Raw genomic sequence first — 24109 nt, forward strand, 5'->3', positions numbered from 1 at the left:
AAAGTCGCTCTTTCTCATAACCTATGACTGAGTTCAATGCCCTTTCTATGAAGCAAACAATGCGTAATTCCATTTGTTTATTTCTACACCGCGCACAACCAATCGTGACGTCAACTTGTAACATTACCTCTATGAAATCTCTATAATCTCCCAGTATGTCATTATAATCGGTTGTTTCCACACTTCTCTTTCAAACCTCACGCTTCATCTGAGTATTTTAGTCGATATATGTTGACGTATATATCCATTACATCAGAAACTACTGCTATATTGCTAAATCATGTAACTACGAACTTAAATATCTCACACTTCGTTGGTAACTTTCACTTGCATTTCTTATGTATCGGTCTACAATTAGCCCATCCGCACATACCTAAGGTACATGTGTAGGCAAACCAAAAATTATGCGATAAAATATTGTGAATGACTTAGCTCGCTCATGGTTGTCCCTGGTCCAGCTGTTCCGTTCCCAAATGGATGTAGTTGGGTCTTCGGTTAGGTCATGGGTTGAACATCTGGTACATCATCCGCTTCTTCATTATGGAAATACTGTCTGGACTCCCGTCGCCTTCTTCATCATGGCCCGGTCGTATGGTAAGATGAACTGTTCCCAGGTTGGTCCATCATGTGTATTTAGCACATCATCCTCATGGTCTTCTTGTCAGTCTCGTAATTGATGATTATATTGCAGTGTACAGCCATTATACAATTCTTTTTTTGACGTCTGTAATCTTTAATTTTATTTTTTATTTGTTCTTCGTGGCTCTCCGACGTATCCGCGATTTCGTTGGTAATGAATTCAGTGCGTCTATTCTCTATCTGCACTTCTTGTAGATCTTGACGAAAACCTTCTTATTCTGGTTCAACCGTTGGAGATATTTCTCTTCTTATCTGTGATCCTTTGATTCTCCTAAAAGAATTATACTGGAGACGGTAATTGCGTCCTCTCTCTACGTTGTGAAAATTCAAGATGAAGTTTTTTAATAATCAAGTTTTTTCTATTAAAAAAAACAATACAGTAGACCGTCCACTGTCCGTTTCGCCCAAATACTTGACCATTCCATGACGTATATGGCCCTCTGTGTCATCACAACAGGTGTCTATTCTTTGCTTGCTATAGATTACATGGCCCATACCTTCAGTCGGCGCCATTTTGTAATCTGTCGCGGACGTGCGAACGGGCACATTTATTGCCCCCCGTCACGGACAAATATATTGGTCACAATATATTTTCCTTTCTTAAACTCGAATCATAAATGTGCCTTCGCTTCTTATACAGATTCATTGTCGTATAGCGACTGGCTGATCGTTTTCTAAAATATCGACTGGTTGTTATCGATCCTGATTTAGAGATGTTCTTTGCTATGCTCGACTGTGCTCATATAATCATCTGATTCTTTCCTTCTATAAACGTAATAAATGAAAGTTTCAAATGACTTCCGGACGTAAATTTGATATTGGTATGTGGTTTATACGTTCTTGGTCCTTTTGTTCTTCTAGTTCCGTTGTTTCTTTAGTCTCATTCCCTTGGTGATGAGGCTTGATGTTACAAGCATTGTGTACATTACGGTACTTTCCATTCATGCTTGCTAATTCGTATGCATTATTTCCTAGCACACGCTCAACTTTATATGGACCATTGTATAATGGTAGGAACTTCGCACATACTCTATTCGGTGCACTAGACATTGGCACTGTTTTAATTAATACAAGATCACCTCGTTCGTATGGTGCATGGAATTTCTTACTTTGCACCCTCTTTAATCGTCTTCGTGACTGTTCCTGCAGTCTTTCCTTTATCATAGATTCTATTTGTTGTGGATCTGGCTTCCTTTCCAAGGGCATAGTGAATATTCTGTCCCAACTCCTTTCCGGATGTATATTCTTGTGAGCTACGCTGGGAATCTGTCCGATGGATTGATTAATGGTATTATTCAAGCTCCTTTCAATAATACTTAATATATCCACCCATTTCCAATGCTGTTGGTTGCAGTATATTCTGCCGAACTTGGCGATTTCCCTCATGTATCTTTCTACGGGGTTCGCTTCTGGATGTCGTACCGAACACATCGTGTGTCTGATACCTTCATTTTTCATTCGCTCGCGGAATATTTCAGTTGTAAACTGTGTTCCCCTATCTGTGAGTATTTTTTCTGGCTTTCCCATCTCAGGAAAAACTTTTTCCACTAGGGCCCGTATGACTTGTTTAGCATTGGCTCTCTGTATAGCTTGGAGTGAGATGTACTTGGAGAATATGTCAACAACCACTAGTATGTATCTTTTTCCTCTCTTTGCGGTCGGTAGCTTGCCAAAGATATCTACCGCATATATCTCGTGCGATCTTGATGGAATGATTGGTACTGGTTTATGTCCGCATACATAGTTGTTGTGTTTAACTCGCTGGCATTTGTCGCAAGTTTTAACTAGGTTCCTGACAGATTTTCGTGGTCCCTTCCAAGTGAATTTTTCTTTTAACGTACTGATCACTTTGTCTATGCCTGCATATCCCGTAATGTTATGGGTGTGCCAAATCAGCTCCTTTTGCAATACTTGTGGTATTATAATCCTTCTCTTTCGGTCAACTCTGCCCATTATTTTGATCAGTATTCCATCTACAATCTCATAGTTGTTATGCCATTCAGATTCCGGTTCCTTCTCTGTTAATCTGTCGATGATAAGTTTTAATTTCTTGTCAGACTCTTGGAATTCCTTTAGATTTTCGAGTTTTCTCAGTAGTTCTTGCTCTCGAATATCTAACTCGATCTCTAAGATGTGTTCTTCTTGTTCTGGAGGGTTCCTACTCAATGCGTCAGCTAGGATGTTTTGTTTTCCACTGCAATGCTCTATCTTCAAGTCAAATTGCTGCGTGTACAGCATCCAGCGCGTTATCCTCTCGCTTACCATGACTGCCTTCAACCCAAAAGTCAACGCCTTATGGTCAGTTCTTATGGTCACTGGGTATCCATAAATGATCCGTCTCCACTGTTGTAGTGCGTGGATTATCGCTAGAAGTTCGAGCTCGGTGGTAGTGTAGTGCATCTCATGTTTCCTTAACTTCCTGCTGGTAAATGCCAGATATGTTCTTTTCTGGTCTTCTTCGTCTTCCTGATACAAGCATGCGCCTACGCCGATACCCGATGCATCTGCCTGAATTATAAATCTCTTCTCATAGTCTGGATATCCAAATTTTATGCTCTGCTTCATCATTTCTTTCATCTTATTGAAAGCCTGTTCAGCCTCGTTATTCCACTTCCACTTGTTATTGGCTCTTAATAAATTGTGTAGTGGTGCGGCTGTCTCAGTATATCCCTCACAGTGGTCTGAGAAAAATTCCGTCATTCCTAGGAATTGTCTGACGTGCTTGAACTTTGTTGGTCGAGGAAACTCGCAAATAGCTTTAATTTTGACCGGGTTAGGTCTTATTCCCTCGCCATCGATTACGTGTCCGACAAAAAGTACCTGGCTTTGGCAAAATCTTGACTTCGAGATATTTATTTTGAAGCCAGTTTTCTGCAGATTGTTCAGCAATTTTTCTAGGTTAACGCAATGCTCTTCAAAGGTGTAACTTCCGAAGACTATGTCATCGACATAACAGTTAATAAATTCTTTCACTTCGCTGGTAAGGCTTCTGTCCAATGCTCTTACCAGAACAGCAGAACTATTCTTCAATCCGAATGGAAGACGACAGTAGGCATACGTCTGGTTGTTGAACATAAACCCGGTTAATAACCGTGACATTTCCTCGAGGACAATGTGATGGAAGGAGGCCGTGCAGTCCATGGTCGAAAAGTACCTCTGACCTTGAAATTTCTTTACTATCTCCTTGATCTTAGGAGCCCTATTATATTCAGGAATTAGCTTTCCGTTGAGACCTCGCGCGTCTAGGCACAATCTCAGTTTCCCGTTGTTTTTCCTTACAATTACGATCGGATTCATGTAGGGTGTGATGGTCTTTATGATTATTCCATCGTCTAACATTTGCTGGATAATCGTCTTCACTTCGCTGAAGTACTTCTCTGGTACGTCATATACTTTGCCCTTGTACGGAGTCCAGTCATTTACTATTATCTTGTTCTTGAAGTTCGGTATTTGCCCTGGTTTGTCATCGAAAACGTCGGTATATTTATTGATAATCCCGTACAGTACTCGCTTTCCTTCTGACGATACGTCGGCTTGAGCAAGAGCCTCCCAGATCTCTGTTTTTTCATTATTTTCTTCCTCCATGGTTATGATTTCTTCAATCCTTTTAGCCATTTCGATGTCTAATTCTTGCTCATCGTCTTTCTCTACCAAGGCTGGGTCCTCTTTACTTAATAAGTCGACTTCCTTTCCCTCAATCTTCAAGTATTCCTCAGCTTGCAACGTGTCTTTAAGTTGGATCGTTTCTACTATTTTATTCCCATCATTCTCTATGATAGGGAATCGAATTTCATAACGTTCCATATCTATAGTCATTTGGGAAGTCATCATGAAGTCTATTCCGAATATTATACTGTATTTTATCCTCCAGAAATGGGTGTTCGAACTCGTGTCTGCCTATTCTTATGGTTAGATATGCTTGAGTCTTGCATTCTACTGATTTATCTGGTATGACACCCCTGATCTTAACTCCAGATACGGGTATTATTGGTATTTCCATCCTCTTTGACAATTCTTGGAATAATGTATTTGACATGACACTGATGCTGGCCCCGGAATCAACCAAACAATATATCCTGATATCAGCTACACTAACTAGTATTACTGGCAATTTAAATACTGGTTCCTTGGTGTCGCATGTCTCATCACGAACCAAGTCTTCTGGTCGGATGTCCCAGTGATCAAATTGTGTTATTATCCAACTGCTAATTTTGATAAAGTTTTTGTTTTCCTGACTACTTACACTTTTCTGCTGAGCTAATGTTCCATCGGCGTTTTTTTTTTCGATGGCTCGGAATCGGTTGTACCCCTCTGCGTGTTGTTTTCTCTCCATCTCTCCTCTTCTCTTTTCTTCTTGTAATCCTGTAGCTCGAGACTCTCTGCCCCTTCGAGGTCTCCATTGATATCTTTGTCTCTAATGGCTTCCTCCCACCGGGTTTTATTTTGCCTTTGCTCTCTGAGCTCTTGTATATATCTTCTATTTTCTTCGTTTCTGTTATACTCATTAGGCCGTCGTTTTTCGTTATACCATCTTCTGTTTCTAGGATACGGTTGGCTCCTATTTCTATTATAACGAATGTTGTTCCTGTATTGTGGGTTACTTCTGTTATCTCTTTGTTCCCATCTCGCAGGTTGGCCTCCGCTGCATCGACAACAACGTCTTTTTCGTGCTTTATCTTGAGCGTTCAAATGATTCTCCGTCCTGTCTTGATCAGACCTGCTCACTCTACCACTCGTGCTTTCAGAGCTCATGGTGTTGATCGCCTCGACTTGCCTAATATTTCTGGGATTCCTTTCTACCAGGCATGATGATGTCAAATCAATCTGTCTCAGCCGTTTTTCCATGTCTATAGCGGTCTGTATGTCCGTGGCGGCTAACAACCTCTGTACCTCTAACGGGAGTTGTCTCTGTATAGTCTTGATCGCCTCTAACTCACTCGGCGCGCAATCTAGGTCTTGGAAACGGTGAAATTGGTAAGAAAAGAAATCGCTGTAGCGCGTTTGCCCTGCATTGGAAAATTTCCTGGAGTAGAGTTCCAACCTCAACTGTTGCTGTATTTCTGAATCCCAAAATTTTCTCAGAAAATCGGCTTTGAATTCATCGTAAGTGTGAAAGCTGTACTTAAATGCTCGAAACCATATGTTCGGGTTCCCATCTAAGTGCTTCTCAATTATGCGTAATTTCTTATCCTCCTGTATCCTCCCTTCCTTAAAGTATTCCTCGATATCTCTGAGGAATTGTTTGGGAGAGGTCTTCGCTGAGCCGTCGAAATGTTTGGGTCGATCATCATAATTCTTGATGATGTTAATTATGGGAGTGCTATCACTCTGGTTGCATCTGTTCATCATTTCCATATCTCGCCTACACAAGTCAATTATTACTAAACGTGTGTTTTCCCTTTCCTGTACTTGCGTTTCCATAGCTCTTTGCCGTTCGCTGGAGTTCGAAAACACGGATTTCGCTGATTGGTTTTCTACCCTCATCTCCTGAAGTTCTTTCCTTATTTGCCTCATTTCCTCATCGGTCTTCTCCATCTTCCATTCCGAATCAGCCTTATCATTTTCTATTTTCTCTTTTAGTTCGTTTATTTTGTCAGCTACCTGGTCTGAAGCTCGATTAAATTTTCCTACTAAGTCTTGTTGTTTCAGGCTTAGTCCTTCCATGCCCTTCGTTATTTCATTTATCTTCTCTTCTTCTAACCTCTTGATAGTTTCCTGACCTGTTATCTTTTTCTTTATTTCGTTTACTTCTTCCCATTTCTTCTCATTACTGCCTCTGATTTCCTCCAGCTTAGCAGTCAGTTTGGCAATTTCTTCATCCACCTGTGCTGTGATGATATTTGGATTCTGTGCCACTTCTGCTCTCATTCTGTTTATCTCCTCTCGCATCTCTTTGTTTTTATTTTCCATGGTTTCGGTCAACTCGGCACGCAAACCTTGTATTTCATTTCTGACTCCAAAAAATTCTTCAGTCATCTTTTCCTGTTTCCCTTTTAATTCTTGGATCATCCCTTTATGTTCGCTTTCTATTCTGCTAACGATTTCCTCCAAAGTCTCCTTTTGCTTCAGTTGCCACTCTTCTTGTTTCTTATATAATTCCTGTATCTCCTTTCCTCTATCCTCAACTTGTTTTTGTTGCCATTCTTCTAATCTTCGTTCCTTTTCTGCTCGTCTTCTTTCCTTCTCCTCTTCCTGCCTTTTCCTTTCATTCTCACGTTCTTGTTTCTCTCTCTGTCTTTCTTCTTCCTGCTTTTTCCTTTCATCTTCGCGTTCCTTTTTCTCCTTCTGTTTTTCTTATTCGCGTTCCTTTTTCTCCTTCTGTTTTTCTTCTTCGCGTTCCTTTTTCTCCTTCTGTTTTTCTTCTTCCTGCTTTTTCTCCTTCTCTTCTTGCTTTCTCAAATATTCTAGGAACCATATTGGGGTTCCCTCGTGTCTTTCCTGTATTTCTCTCATTTCTTCTTCCTGTCCCCTTCTGGTCTGTACTCTTCCTTGCATCGCCATATTTCCGTTAAGTGTAATTCTATTTAGTATGCTTTCTCTAAATTCCTAACAGTTTCTCTATTTTTCCTAAGGTTCTCTAGGTTTCCTAGCAATTCTCTAAGTTCACAGGATATAAACACACATATATATATATATAACACAATCAACAATTCCTTAATCTACTTATGCTAGAATAGGCCACTATATCACTATTGTACACTAATTTAAAGTTTCTTGTTTCCAATCACTTATGATATGGATGGACCTTGCTGGAGAACAGCATCATCTTACCAGGTAGACCATGAACAACTAGACCATGAGTTCGGATTTATCATTTTGAGTTCACTCCGGAACTGATCTCAAAAAAGAAACTAAGTTATTACTATGTGGCATCTAACCTTCATTCAATATTCACAAGCCTACATAGTCTTTAACATGTGCACAGTATCCATTAAAAATAAACTTAAAATTAACTCGTATTATTAACATAACCAGAAAAAAAAATCATTTTACAACCCTCATTTATTCCTCAGCATTGTCCATTTCATTTAATATAACTGTATACTTATGTTTACTACACCTACTTCACCTTCACTAACTCGTATGTCTTGCAAATGTTTCAATCCTAATGAATCTTTTCCGTACAATACCTCTACATTACTATCAATATTGAGCCAGATTATCTGTACTTATTGTATTCCATTATAATACGTTCCCACGGTGTCTTCTCTTCTCGCCTCCAGTATGGGAGCTAGCTAAAATATACTAATATTCAATCTCTTTCTTGACGATCCCGCGGTGTCTTTCTCTCCTTGTCGCCACGCGTCTGGGAGTCAATTAAATGTAATGATTGATTTCTTCGTGTTCCCGTGGTGTCTTTCCCATCTGTGCTGTTGGATCGGCAATTAATGTAAGTGGTCCATTTCTTAGTGCTCCCGCGGTGTCTCTCTCTTCTAGTCAACGTTGGAAGGCTAATTAATGTAACAACTTCCCACGGTGTCTTTTTCTTCTTGTCCCGCGGTGTCTTTCTCTTCTGCGCTACGTTGGAGAGGCAATTAAATGTAAGCACTTATTGGCGCTCCTTTACTTTCCTTTCTCGGGTATTTCTCTTTAATCGTCCACGTTGGAGCGACCATTAATGTAATGGTCCCGCGGTGTCTTTCTCTTCTGGCCCACGTTGGTGCGCCAATTAAATGTAACAGTCGTTGTCGATGATTACATTCTTTACCCGATACCTCCATTTTACTCGTCGTTGGGCAGCCTAGTTAGACGAAATGGAGTCGCTCAGCGGATACCTCAGGGTTTTCTAATGGCAAGCAAGACATGTAATCTTACTATAGAATTCGCTTAACGTGAGTTCAAGAGAATACCAACTCACGGGTGACACCTACAGACACTCACGACGTAGTAGTAGTGATCGTCAACAAATTTTATCTGAATCATTGACTACGAGATAACTTGTTATGATTAAATGGAACACTTAATTACTCAGTACCTCACTTAGCTATCAACTATCTTATGAACTAGACAGTAATGGAAGAATTCATGACAGATGCAATTATAGAAAATAAATAAGATATTTATTGATAAAATATTGAATTATTAAATTAGCATATTATTCGAGGCATTATTTTAAACTGCATAAAATAAGTATGGATAATGAGTCAGCGCTGGCTCGTAAAAACGAAAATAATATCCAGTATTTAAATTATGATGATCAGTTCCTTTGTGAAGTAAAAGTTAAGTATCTACATATTTACAATAGATCACTGGACATCTGAGGTCCACATTGCAGTTGAGACGTAAGTGTATTGCCAACACAATTAACTTGTTATGATAGTTCATTTCCTTTAGTCTCATTAAACAAGTCTCACTTAGACACAATGTTAAGCCGAAATGTATCTCAAATCCACTAATAAAATAAATCTGAATAAATCCGAAGTCATGTTTTTGTTGCTACGTTCTCGTAGTGCATGGATAACTACATACGAACTAAGGCATTCGTTCCTAGTGCCTAATAAATACGGCTCCTACTCTAGCCTTTCCATAGTTGTAGTTCGTTTAAAAAATGTACGATCAAACGGAGAATATTAATCGATCTAGCTATCTAACTAATTTCAACATAATCCTTGGCTGTTATACACATGTCCTTTTAGGTTCAATGTCCCTTTCCTTCGTTATATTCCATAACATTCTACTTCAATGCAAGCTACTTTATTTTTACACAATTACTATGGAAGCGCCATCCCGCGAGGTTCAGAAACATACTCTCATATACATCGGTGTCGTAAATGCATTTGGTTAAATACAGCTATTCAAAGTATCGTAGTATTCCGATGTTCATTATAACTCATCTACATTGACATACGATTACGTCACGAGCATACATCTACAATAGTAAATTCTGTTCATACCTTGGCTTGGGTTGCTCCAGCGGTGTGGGCTATCTTACGTAAACGAATCATAAAAATAAACTTGTAGTGTGGCATATCTTAACTTGCAGGTACTCGATTGTCCCTGCATCGTGAGAAACTTCTCATATCACTATATATAACTCGAACCTTTCCTCCAATTAGCATAATCGTATTCTTATTACAACATCCATCTAATATATTACCATCGTAGTCTCAATAATCACTCGTCGCGTTCCCAAAATTCACGACTACGTCAAAGTACCACACAGTTTCTTAAGACAACATTTAAAAGTCGCTCTTTCTCATAACCTATGACTGAGTTCAATGCCCTTTCTATGAAGCAAACAATGCGTAATTCTATTTGTTTATTTCTACACCGCGCACAACCAATCGTGACGTCAACTTGTAACATTACCTCTATGAAATCTCCATAATCTCCCAGTATGTCATTATAATCAGCTGTTTCCACACTTCTCTTTCAAACCTCACGCTTCATATGAGTATTTTAGTCGATATATGTTGACGTATATATCCATTACATCAGAAACTACTGCTATATTGCTAAATCATGTAACTACGAACTTAAATATCTCACACTTCGTTGGTAACTTTCACTTGCATTTCTTATGTATCGGTCTACAATTAGCCCATCGGCACATACCTAAGGTACATGTGTAGGCAAACCAAAAATTATGCGATAAAATATTGTGAATTACTTAGCTCGCTCATGGTTGTCCCTGGTCCAGCTGTTCCGTTCCCAAATGGATGTAGTTGGGTCTTCGGTTAGGTCATGGGTTGAACATCTGGTACATCATCCGCTTCTTCATTATGGAAATACTGTCTGGACTCCCGTCGCCTTCTTCATCATGGCCCGGTCGTATGGTAAGATGAACTGTTCCCAGGTTGGTCCATCATGTGTATTTAGCACATCATCCTCATGGTCTTCTTGTCAGTCTCGTAATTGATGATTATATTGCAGTGTACAGCCATTATACAATTCTTTTTTTGACGTCTGTAATCTTTAATTTTATTTTTTATTTGTTCTTCGTGGCTCTCCGACGTATCCGCGATTTCGTTGGTAATGAATTCAGTGCGTCTATTCTCTGTCTGCACTTCTTGTAGATCTTGACGAAAACCTTCTTATTCTGGTTCAACCGTTGGAGATATTTCTCTTCTTATCTGTGATCCTTTGATTCTCCTAAAAGAATTATACTGGAGACGGTAATTGCGTCCTCTCTCTACGTTGTGAAAATTCAAGATGAAGTTTTTTAATAATCAAGTTTTTTCTATTTAAAAAAAAACAATACAGTAGACCGTCCACTGTCCGTTTCGCCCAAATACTTGATCATTCCATGACGTATATGGCCCTCTGTGTCATCACAACAGGTGTCTATTCTTTGCTTGCTATAGATTACATGGCCCATACCTTCAGTCGGCGCCATTTTGTAATCTGTCGCGGACGTGCGAACGGGCACATATAAGAATCACCTTGGATTTTTGTGGAACAAAAGAAAGGCTTTAATGCAATAATGGGAGATTGCTCACATTTTTGGTAATGTTGAAATTGGTGGAGGATTTATGGACACAAAGAGAGATTAAACCGTCTGAGTTATTTACTTAGGAAAAGAGTTGTTAAGTAATATCAGTGATTGACAAGAGCCTGGTAATTGTGCTGTCTGTGATAGGTTAAGGTAGTATAGCGGTACATGCGTACCATTCTTTATCTTCTAATAGATGTAAATGAATCAGGTTTTGACTGGCCATCAAAAGCCAATTCATTTTTTGTGGGTGGGGGAAACTTGAACCAAATCTCTGTTCACTATTACATGTTTTACACATACTGGCCATATTTACTGCGGAGCATTTGTTCATATCCGCTAACTGTTTCCTGTGCTCCATCACTTGTAATACTGTTCTGGTCCACTAAGCTCTGGTCTCTGGCATTATTTTCCTCGTTATTTCTTGATTATCATTCTCTGTGAAAGGTGGTTGTACCCCAACTCTGTTAAGATTAAGGCATTCTTTGGGCATGTGCCCATCTGCCTTTATTTCCATTTTCTTTTTCGCATTTCAAAACACATTTTTAAAAAGGTGGCACGAACTAAAAGTCCTTGGGCCTGTATTTAGGCTGGTAATATTGTAAGTAGTGATACAGGCATTTTCCTTTTGCTTTTATGATGTACCGTGCAATAGCTGTGTTGGCTTTATTTGGTTACCATGACATCTTGCAAGCCTGTTTGAGATTCTTTATGTTATTGATGTTATATTTTAACTCCAAACTGATTCTGTCCCTGTATTTATGATTATGCTTGTCTCCTCAGTTCATATTCTTCTTTCTTTGACTCTATAGTGCTTGGCACACACATTATTCTTGTATATTTGTATGCATCTCACTGTGTTTCTATGGGAGCCTTTTGAGGTGCTTTGTCTCTTCGCCAGCGACCTCTGTACACAAATAATTCGAGGGTCTTTACTACGATTGTTTTTGAGGCTCAGCTTGTTTAAGAGTGGTTTATCCTACTCAAAGCTGTTTACAGGAGACAATGTTCTTGGGCTGTGCATGTTGACGTCAGTTATGGTAATGTCTTTGTAGGGCATTTACATCACTGAGATGTGATATGAGTAATCAGCTCAATGTACCATCACTGAATAATAAGTGAGCTGTTTGGCTGATCACTTGGCCTCTTTACATTGCTGGTTCTGAATGCGTGAGTGTTGTGTGTATTCAATAAATCATATGCCATTGCTGTCCGGGAGGAAGATTATTGATTTAATCTTATTATATTTATTTTACTCATTTTGTTGTTTTCATATTAAGTGTGTTTATCTTTGTTGTTTCCGCTTACTTTATACAATGCCCTTTTATTTTTGTGATACGACATGGTAACCTTAGGTGCAGGCAGTGTCCATTTTTATATTTTCTGTGCAGGCCTTTGCCTTTCCTTTGTGTTTGACATCCTGCTTGACATTCTTTCTTGTGGTTTCTGTGTTAAATATCGTAGCTGTGTGGGTGGCCTGCAATAGGTTTATGTGAATTGTTTTATTTATTTACCAATCTTTTACTAAACCACATAAACTGGGGGTTTAAGATAATGCAAGACAGAGCTTTGATGTTGCCTATATTTTCAAAGACGAATCCAATATGTGTTCTGATGAACTCTGACACATATTAATGCAAGCTTGTTTCAGCCTGCGTTTTATTACTGTACAAGAGCATTTTGTGAGTCTTCTTGCTCCATTCGTGGACTCTATGACGATCCTCAGTCCACAGAGTACACATACACATATAGTACTCTAAGGAAATACACACAGTATTCTGTTCCATCCCTAACGATACACTTAATCCAGTGAAACACTGACGACAGTCCAACAACTCACTCGACACTCAGGCACAACAACAACAACCACTCCTCATTCTGACTCTAGTGGGACACTAGCAACAGCCCACACTGCTGTCGCCCTCAGCCCAGCCACCGAGTCCAATTCTGATACCAACACAGAGTTCCATACTGACTATTCCCAGCTAGCCTCCTTTTCGTAGGTTGGGTGATGTGTACCTGAATATTCACAGTGTTGTTAGGGATGTAACATTCTCACTGCACTTTGCAGAAATATGTGGGGAAACCAGGTAAATAGAAGGCTGGCTGGGAGCTTCCCAGTCGGCTGACTCCCTAGTCCCTTCCAGGAACTACCGAAAGGGGCTCGTAACAATATGTCTCTTACGTGCTGGAAGTAGACTTTTCTTAAAGTGAGTTTAAACTTTTTGACGCTAGTGTATGTCTACACACTTGAGTTCCCCACTGGCTAATTAGATGATGTCTTTCTAAACATAGTGGTAGTAATGCACTTAAAGCTTGAAGATTTCTTGTCCCAGGAGATAAGTACTGAAAATAACTGAATATATTTATCAATAAAAGATTGTCAGATTGTCCAACAAGATCATTTTGCCACAAAAATCTGTAGTGAAGTTGTTATTATTCAAGTTTATTTTTCTTATATTTACTGCATGACAGATTTCAGCAGTGAAGGTATTATCAGGTTATGATATATTTTAGGTGAAAGAGAGTACCTCTAATTTCCTTAAACCTGTCTCCTATAGCTTGGAGTTTCTTCAGAACAGCCTTATTGCTATTTTTTGCAGGGTTTACTCCCTTGTTGTACTGTCCCTGGACCTGTCATCAGTTGTGTGAGTAAGATACCATGGAACATATAGAAACTGTCAAGACTGAGCCTGAAGCAGTACAGGAAACTGAGGAGACTTTTTCTTTGGTAAGAATTTCAGATAGTCCACTGATGTCAGATTTTAGAATATATATGCAATGAATAATTTCAGTTTCCAAAGCCAAGGTTGCACTTTTAAGGATTGTTTGTATTTGGAGTAAAATAACATGTTTATAGATATCTAAGGGACTTAATAGTTTGCCCACATCTGGCAGGTGTCCTTTATTGGAGAGGAAAGTTTCCCAATCTAACTATAAATATATAACATGCATTTTGTATACATTCTGTCTGTAAATAAAATTTATATATCTTCATATGCCTTGCCTGGTGCACCTGATGTTGCCAGTCACAAAGGCCTTTCACTCTTATGCCAGGTGAAAAAGATGTTCGGTGTCACAGGTGTTTATCCATTCCTCAATATAATTTAGCCATGTCTTCCGTCTTTGTCTGACTCTATGGCAACCTTTGATTTTCCTTTATAAGTTATCATCATCATCGTCATTTTCCAGCTCCAGTTTCCTGGGTGTAGCGTATAAGTGCTCACCAGCTGTTCCTGTTATGCTTCCCACCTAGCATTCGTCTTGATGACCTTCGATTTCTGACTGACGATTCCTTGAACTCTCAATTGGCTGTAAAAGGAGTTATTTGTTTCCTCACATAATGCAACCTAAATGTTATATATCCCATATTTTATCACTCTTAATATTTCTCACCCAGTTCATGCTCCTTGTAGTAATTCTGTATTTGAAACATTTTTTGGTTCATATTGGGGCATATTTACCATTTTGTATGTACAGCTTAATGGAGAACAATTCAGTCCTGTACCAAGCGCACATTGGCCAACACTTCAGCCACCACTATTTCCATTACCGTGTTACCTCATTTGAGGCCTCAGGCATTGTGAGAAGGATCTGGTCAATGCGCCCAGAGTATTCGCTTTCGAGAGGACTTTGGAAGCTTTTCCTTTCTCAAAACATCCAGATTGGCTGGCCCCGTTATAAAAGACAGACCATTTGAGATTGGATGGTTCCGCTGAGCTCATTCATTGTGCAGGTTCAGTTGGCGTTGAGTAGAGAGTTCAGTGTGATTGAGTGCTGCTGGGAACAGTGACAGTCTGAGTTGAGGAGGTGGTCTGTGGAACTGAGTGTTCGCTTTGCCTGCTTGCCATCAAGGAGTTGGGTCTCTTGGGTTAGCTTCTGTGTAGTGGACATTGTGTCTGGAGCAACCGGGAGAGATTGACTGGATACTGGCACGGAACACTGAATGAAATCAACTGAGGGGTTCGGACAGTGTACGTCATACAGAGCAGTGTGACTGCCGTGCACGGGCTGAGAATTGTGTCACATGCTCTTTTTCAGTTTCTGTCTTACTATATATGACGTCTAGTTGTTAACTTTGAAGTGCTGTTGGATATGAGTGAGAAGGTTTCTGTGTCGATGAGGCTGGAGCATAAATATGTTACTTAAAATAGTGGTCCATTATAGCAAGAAGTCATAACAGCAAAAAATTTACTCACTATAACGGATTGCTGATATATCCGATTTTTCATAAAAGTTGAGGAAAAACCCATCCACATTAAACTCCATATGAAACTACAATCAGTTTGTTCAAAACTTGCATTTTCGCGGACGATATCCACACGATGGCTTATTAGTTTGTTATTTTTCGAAATTCGATACTATGTGAAAAAGTGTTTCATTTCATTCCCAAAAGATTATAGTATCACTCCAGAGGACTTCAGTTTTCTTCTTCAAACAACATCACCTAATCTAACCGCATATGCATCATGAAAGCATATTTCAAGAGCACATGGGGATATTATAACCACCTTGCTAGGAATTTACATGGGAATATTTTGAAATTTAACTAGGCACGAGAAAATATAAACTATCCTCCCAAATCAGTGATGTATTATGCCTTGAGGTGAATCACATTCTTACTTAATTTCAGTGTATAACATTAAAATTAAGCGATCGTTTGCTTCAGCCTTTATTTCTAATGAGTTAACAACTCCTATCGGCAATGTCATTTACACATTTATTATGAAAATGTGCTATCCTCTTTCATTTTGAATTTACTTTTAGAGAACAGCAGTTGACAGGTATTAGGCCTACTAATTGACTCCAACATCACCTTCAGATGTCAACGAAAGACCTTGCTAGTGGACATAACCAGAAAAAGATACTGTTCGATGATCGATCGCATTTCGTGGCAAATTTTTCAGTTTTCTTATTCAGACAGCATCACCTAACCAACCTTGACCATATCATATGTATCATGAAAACATATTCCAAGCACCAGCTGTGAATTGATATGTAAGGTGCTCCTGCCATAACCCTTTGATCTATGTTCTACAAGCTTCTCGAAACATCGTCGCATCTACGTCTTCATATACTCTGCAATATCTACATTTCTACCGGACTATATGCTTTCTACTGTTATTATTATCTATGTATTAATGGTTTAATCATATTTGGTGCTCAACCGTCTCCTCCCTCCCGTGTCTCACTACATACTGACTGCCATTCTGTGTTTACATTCTACGGTCTACATCATCTGCTACGTCATCCAAAACTTCTCGAAGTTACTGGGCTTCCTTTCTTGGTGTATATATAATGCACTGCTGTGCTTGTCTCACCAGCCTGGCATCGAATTCTATTCAGTGTGTGTGTGTGTGGAGGGGGCCATTGTCCTTGTGCGGCTTGATGTATTCTAATACCAATAAAAATGGTCCGTTATTGGACATTATAAATTTTCCAGCTAACTCATTCCTGGTTGCTAGCGTTTCGCCCCCGTGTGCTAGGCTGGGCTCATCAATTGGTACCTAGCACACCTACCAAGACGCTGGATAGTGCATACTCATTCATACTCATTCGGAACAATTATTTCTGATTCCCTATGGGAATCAGCATCTACTTGCTGTATTCTAGCGCAAGTCTTTTCCGTCCAACAGGAAACATCGTATCGTCGGGACACTGGGTGAGCTAACATTTCACTTCTATTCTGCAAAGACTAAATTCGCCCTTTCAGGCACTTGTCTGTTTATTCATTCTGCTTATTGAAGGCCGTATTCTGTGCCTAATGTGTTTCGATGTTCTCTGGACTTAAAATTTTCACGTCATAAAGTGAAGATGAAAATCTTTAATTTGGACTAATAGTGACCATCGTCGACATGATATGTTCAAACAGCACAGTAACCGGCGAAATAACTCTCTCTAGGTATTGCTCAGTCGGATTCCTGTTTTTTCTTTCATCCTTGTTATTTTTTTCATCTTCCTCCTTTCCCTCCCGTCCCTCCTTTGCTTGCATTATAAAAGTTTTGTAAAACACCCTGGAGGTGTTAGTTTTTCTTAATCGTGGCCAATAATTATGGTTGTCATGCTAAAATGTTGCTTTATGAAAAGTTTATCCTTGTTATCCTAAAAGGGAATGTTATGAGTTTACCGTATGTGTAAATCGTTCTAAGTTTGTGAGAAGATTTTGGGTAGTAGTTTTCTTCCTTTGTTTTGATTGTTTCGAAATCTGTGGTCTTTATTGAAAGTGGGAAAACGCATTACTGGACTTCATCTATATAGTCTCTCAAACTTTTTTTCAAATCCCATGTTAATTGGTATATGTAATTTTTACAAGGTCAATTGTCTAATAATATTTCATTATCCGAATTGTCAAAAGATGGTTCTTTTCTCATTTCTGGTGCCTATCACGGAAAACCTCTCTTATCCCCTTCCCAGTGTTGCTTCCTATCACTCTGCTCGTTACTGTTTATTTTGCGCAGAATCTTGGACTCATCAAACTTGTTAGGAGAGTTGGTGACATATTCTCGCCATTGCTTTGGAATCATCTTGTTTTTCAAACAGCGCTGATGCGGATATACTATGCCAAAATAATTTATGTTGCACTACTGCATTACAAATAGTAGCAGACATTCTTTTCCTCCTCACTTTAATTATATTTTCTTGTTCAAACTGATACTATTTTTGCGTTTTCTTTAGACATTTTCGTATTTTGTCTTCTTGTTGTTCTCTTAACGTTATGGCTTGCTTTTCGGATAATTTTTTGTTTGGGCGAAGATAGTGATCTATCTCCACCCCCATTATATCAAAACCGATCTTTACCTAATGTTTCAACTGCTGATCTAATTTCCTTTTCTGATACCCCAACATTATCTTCTCGTGATCGTCCTCCCGATTTGCTAACTGATTCTGAGGGCAGCCCCTCTCCATTGCCTCAACAACATTCTATGTCTCCCGATCCACATCTTCATCCCCCCACTTCAGTACCTCAATACAATTCTATTGATACCTCTCTGAATGTACAGATCATAAAACAATCCCTTGATCAAGTACCCAAATTACAATTTACCGATCCTCGTAGTTTGACCTTGTGGCTCTTTTCCGCCCAGAAATTTCTGAATATCGGATTAGCTTCATTTCCTCAGTTAATGGGATTACTGTCCCCCAAAACTACTGGCTTTTTTACTAAATTCTGGGTTGATCAAATTGGTATCAACTTCATAATGCCATACATAACTATTTCTTACCTTATGAAATATGTTGTAAGCTCAGCCTTGAATTTATTCGTCATCATCAACTTCCCACCGAACCTGCTCATGATTATCTTGATTCAATTACAACCTACAGTGATATTTTAAACATCGCTCACTCGGTCAATGACTTAATTTCCATTGTCCAATTCTACGCTACTCCTTCCTTTCAGCAGCTCTTTAACGCTTTAAATCCTCCTACGTCCATGCTTCAGCTTTGTAATTTAGCTCAATCCCATGCCATTAATTATTTGGGCGATGTTTCTTATTACTCATCTATCCCACCTCCTGTAGACTCTTGTCCTTCACCTTCCCCTTCTTTAGCTTTATCTTCTTCATCCGTTTCTGCTGATAATCCTCGTTCTATTATCTGCTTCCGTTGTAAAGGAAAGGGTCATATTTCTAGGAATTGTGCTACTCCCTTCGGGAAACGTGTCTTACCCGCGTCGTTAGACAGTAGGCGTCATGATGGGAAAAATCTGTCTTCTGTTGTTCAGTCCCCCTCTAACTTTGATTCCAATGTTCGTTCTTTGTCGCTTAAATTTTCTTCTCAACCCTCTTTGACTGAAAGTTTGTCATTTGTACCCTGTACTTCTCATATTGTCTTGACTATTAATAATGTCCCTTCAGTCGCTCTTCTTGATTCAGGGCCTGCTGTTTCTTTAATCAGTTTATCCTCCTTTGAATCCTTGAAAAAGATATTTTCTCATCTTCATTTTTTTCCTTCTACTGCCTGTTGTCTTTCGGCTTCAAATCAACCTATGGATTCTAGTCTCTGATAATGCTGCTATTTTTACTTCAAAAGTTTTTTATAACTTTTGTTTTTCTTATGGCATCAAAAAAGTTTGTACGTCATCTTATCACCCTCAGGCAAATGTTGTTGAGCGTTACCACCGGAATATTAAATCTTTTCTTTCCATCTTTCATTCCCAAGATCACAAGTCATGGGATACTGAACTCCTTTACTTTTGTTTGGCTTTGAACGCTACTGTTAATGAATCTACCTCCTTTTTTCCTGCCAAACTCTTCTTGGGAAGAGATCTTCATACTCCTTTTATCTTTGAATTGGAATTTGCTCTCTTTATTACTACCCCTCCCCCCCCCCACCTCATTTGCTTACTGACTCAATTGCAGGAAGCTCTTCGTAATTTAAATCATGCCAGGGATCTTCACCGAAAAAAATGTAATTCCTCCCTCTGCCTGCCCAACTTTAAGCTCTTTGATCAGGTTTTGATGAAAAACCATCCCATCAGTTCTACCCAACATCATATTTCGGCTAAGCTTTCCCTTTTATGGATTGGCCCATACCGAATTCTTTCTTTCTCTTCTTTGGTTACTGCTCAGTTACAGTCTATTTCTAATCCTCAGGATATTCGCAAGGCTCACTTTTCCAAACGTAAGAAATTTTCTACTTGAATCCCGTTTTTTTCTCCTTTCTTTCCCGTCCTTGGGTACTCAGGGAGAGTTCATTCAAAATTTGTTTTCTGGTAGTTATGCTTACGTCATGTCTACACTGATTACTCTGGTCCACCTTTTTTTTAGCATTTGCATATTTGCTTTATCATTTTAGCTCACCCAGCCCCTTTCCGCTCCACCCACACACACTTGATGTCAGCCTCTCCCATGCACCTTTTCTTGAATTGTAATTGCCATTATTTGTAATCTTTTTCTGATTTTTCTAAATCTTCATGGGAAATTTCCTGTATTTTTATATTTTTTGGGCCACTTTAATACTGTTTTTATTCGGACCGGACCGTTTTCCTTTGTTCACCCTTCCCTTTTCCTTTGCCTTTTCTCTTTCCCTTCTTCATATTTTCCATGCTTTGCTTGCTTCTTTGTTTTCCATATTTCTGCTGTTCCTTTGTTTACTTTTTTCCAATACTGCGTTTCATCTGATCATCATTCTTCGATTCCTGAGAAGGCGCCGCTCATGGACTTCGCTGCTGCTTCGCTGACCTGCTTTCGCCCATCCTTCAGAATCCGCCAGGTGGCAGGAATATGTAACGTGTTCCTGCCATAACCCTTTGATCTACGTTCTACAAGCTTCTCGAAACATCGTCGCATCTACGTCTCCATATACTCTGCAATATCTACATTTCTAGCATACTATATGCTTTCTACTGTTATTATTATCTATGTATTATTGGTTTAATCATATTTTGTGCTCAACCGTCTCCTCCCTCCCATGTCTCACTACATACTGACTGACATTCTGTGTTTACATTCTACGTTCTACGTCATCTGCTACATCACCCAAAACTTCTAGAAGTTACTGGGCTTCCTTTCTTGGTGTATATATAATGCACTGCCGTGCTTGTCTCACCAACCTGGCATTGAATTCTATTCAGCGCGCGCGCGCGCGCGCGTGTGTGTGTGTGTGTGTGTGGAGGGGGCCATTGTCCTTGTGCGGCTTGTTGAATTCTAGCACAAGTCTTTTCCGTCCAACAGGAAACATCGTATCGTCGGGACACTGGGTAAGCTAACATTTCACTTCTATTCTGCAAAGACTAAACTCGCCCTTTCAGGCACTTGTCTGTTTATTCATTCTGCTTATTGAAGGCCGTATTCTGTGCCTAATGTGTTTCGATGTTCTCTGGACTTAAAATTTTCACGTCATAAAGTGAAGATGAAAATCTTTAATTTGGACTAAGAGTGACCATCGTCGACATGATATGTTCAAACTTTTTAAATAGCACAGTAGCCAGCAAAAGAACTCTCTCTCGCGCAGTCAGATTCCTGTTTTTCTTTCATCCTTGTTTTTTTTTTTTATCTTCCTCCTTTCCCTCCCGTCCCTCCTTCGCCTGCATTATTAAAGTTTTGTAAAACACCCTGTAGGTGTTAGTTTTTCTTAATCGTGGCCAATAATTATGGTTGTCATGCTAAAATGTTGCTTTATGAAAATTTATCGTTGTTATCCTAAAAGGGAATGTTATGAGTTTACCGTATGTGTAAATCGTTCTAAGTTTGTGAGAAGATTTTGGGTAGCAGTTTTCTTCCTTTGTTTTGATTGTTTCGAAATCTGTGGTCTTTATTGAAAGTGGGAAAACGCATTACTGGACATCATCTATATTGTCTCTTGAACTTTTTTCAAATCCCATGTTAATCGGTGTATGTAATGTTTACAAGGTCAATTGTCTAATAATATTTCATTATCCGAATTGTCGAAAGATGGTTCTTTTCTCATTTCTGGTGCCTAACACGGAAAACCTCTCTTATCCCCCTCCCAGTGTTGCTTCCTATCACTCTGCTTGTAACTGTTTATTTTACGCAGAATCTTGGACTCATCAAACTTGTTAGGAGAGTTGGTGACGTATTCTCGCCATTGCTTTGGAATCATCTTGTTTTTCAAACAGCGCTGATGCGGATATACTATGCCAAATAATTTATGTTTTTACATGGAAATAGTCTTACTGAAATTTAACCAAATGCAAGAAAATATAAACTAACCTCTGAAATCATTTATGCGCTCTGCCATATCTTGAGGTGTATTGCATTCTTACTTAATTTCAGTGTAGAGTATAAAAATTAAGCGATCGTTTACTTATCCTTTATTTCTAACGAGTTAACTGCTATCGATGATGTTATTTAAGTATTTATTGCGAAAACATGTTGTTGTCTTTCATTTCTGATCTTCTTTACCGAACAGCACTTGATGGGTATTACTAATTGACTCCAACATCACTTTCGAATGTCGACGAGAGACCTCGCTAGTGGACAGACATAGCGGAGAAACAATACCAAAGATGATCGATTGCATGCAACATAATGCATAAATATTGGTACCAGAAAAAATCGTGCACGCTTAATCACTCATAATAACAGATGTATCAGTGATAGTACTCTCGCTGTAATCGAAGGACTGTACACATTTTGATATAGGAATTTTTAAGGGATAGGCAATATCTGGCATTATAACGGGGTTCTTGTTATATGCCTTACTTGCTATAGCAGACTTCTACTGAATTTTTACTTTTGAGATCAGTTGTCTCAAGCACTCTGTGAAATTTTGTTGTGACTAATCCTACAGTATTCTCCATCTATCTGCTTACTGTAATTACTGTCTCACAGCTGTTACGTGGGAGGTATTTTATGGGGTTTTTGCCTGTTGGCTAACACTCTGGTCAGCTCGTTCGAGTCTCGTTGGTGGAAAATATTTCACCATCAGAATGTTGCTAGGAGAGGTGGTGGTATAGAATTTCTGATCACTAGACTGCGTATCAAAATTCTGGATTCAGTTCCAAACCTCTCCGCAGTGTTCATATGCAGCAAAGACATATGACGCTGTCGAAGGTGATTTGTCCATCGGAGGGAGAAGTTAAGCTTTGAGCAGACCCCTTGGCGCTATTTGACTGGGCTGGGCTATTTGATGACATCCTCTCTCCCTACCACATTATCATCATCCAAATGTTGAGGTTGCCCATGGGCGTCAAATATAAAGACTCGCACTAGCTGAGTCGAACATGTCCTCTGGCAGCCATGGCACTAAGAACCATGGGCTAAATAAACAAATACTATAAGGTTGATTTATGAAAGTATTTCTGGCCAATGTCATATCCTAAAATTATCACCATCTCTCTTTTACTTTTCTTCAGGATGATGATAGCTCTGGCAAGGAAATTCAGTTCACTTTTGTCTCTTGTAAGCAAGAAGACCAAGAGGAATTGTATAAGGTAAGTTGATCTTCAGTTTTGTTGCTACATGTGTCAATTCTACAGACCTGTGCAAATTAATGAATCAAGATTACTTTTTCATATTTTTTGCTGTGGTTGGCCACAGTGTGCTACACATTGCTTATACTTAGATCACATGATTCCCATGCATTATATGCTCGGTTCTTAAATAGCAATTGCTCTGTGTATTGGTTGTTTTAGTAAAAATTATTTTTATGTGTTATACTTTCAATGAGTTCTGAGATTATGTTGTATTATTATTATTATTATTATCATCATCATCATCATTATTATTATTCTGACACATTTCCCTTTCTAGGAAATGTATCACTCCTCATCCTCCTGTGATGTCTGTCAGCATTCCGTAATCCCTCCTCAAGGCGTGCCCAAGCCACGATCGTTTCCTCTTCTTGATAGTGCCCATTAGATTCCTCTCCTCTCCTGTCCTCTTGAGTACTTTGTTTCTCACTTTGTCTATCCATTTTATCTTCTCTGTCTTTCACCATACCCACATTTCAAGACTCTCAAGATACAGCACTTTTTTTCCCCTTAAGTGTCCGTGTTTTGCTTCTATAGGCTACATCACTGCACTCCAAATAAAACATTTTGCAAACCTCTTCCTCATGTTGACTGGTATTGCTCTAGTGATCAGAATCCCTTTCACTCTTCCAAAACAGAGCTCGATAGCTGCAGTCACTTAAATGCGGCCAGTATTCGGGAGATAGCAGATTCAAACCCCTCTGTCGGCTGCCCTGAAGATGGTTTTCTGCGGCTTCCTATTTTCACACAAAGCAAAGACCACAGCTGCTTCCTCTCACTCCTAGCCCTTTCCTGTCCCATCATCACCATAAGACCTATCAGTGTCAGTGCAACGTAAAGCAGCTTTTAAAAAAATCTTCCAGAAGGTACAGTACTTTTCCCATAACTATTCTACTCCTCACTTCTACTCCATAGCTGCGATTCCATATAACCTGACTTCCATTTCATAATCTTTGTCTACTCTGACTGCCTCTTTGTGCCCTGTGTAAAGCTCCTTCGTCAATCTTCTATTTCTTTCCATGGATTTTTTTTTTTTTTTTTCAGTATCATCATTACTATACATCAATCTGTTTTGTCAAATTCTTTCTCCCAGTCTAGGAAAC

At 39.2% G+C, this 24109-nt stretch overlaps 1 protein-coding gene across 3 annotated transcripts in view; it reads left to right on the plus strand.

The window, feature by feature from the left end:
* LOC136883341 (zinc finger protein 780B) overlaps positions 1-24109 on the plus strand; it is an 82031-nt gene that overhangs the window by 24290 nt on the left and 33632 nt on the right. For all 3 annotated transcript variants that reach the window (XM_068229829.1, XM_067155583.2, XM_068229824.1), the window contains exons 2-3: positions 13675-13802; positions 22890-22967. In XM_068229829.1, coding sequence (XP_068085930.1) covers positions 13734-13802; positions 22890-22967 — 147 coding nt within the window. In that variant the 5' untranslated portion in view covers positions 13675-13733. The remainder of the gene's footprint in view (positions 1-13674; positions 13803-22889; positions 22968-24109) is intronic.

This window comes from Anabrus simplex, chromosome 1 (assembly GCF_040414725.1).
Source record: "Anabrus simplex isolate iqAnaSimp1 chromosome 1, ASM4041472v1, whole genome shotgun sequence".
Classification (NCBI taxonomy): domain Eukaryota; kingdom Metazoa; phylum Arthropoda; class Insecta; order Orthoptera; family Tettigoniidae; genus Anabrus; species Anabrus simplex.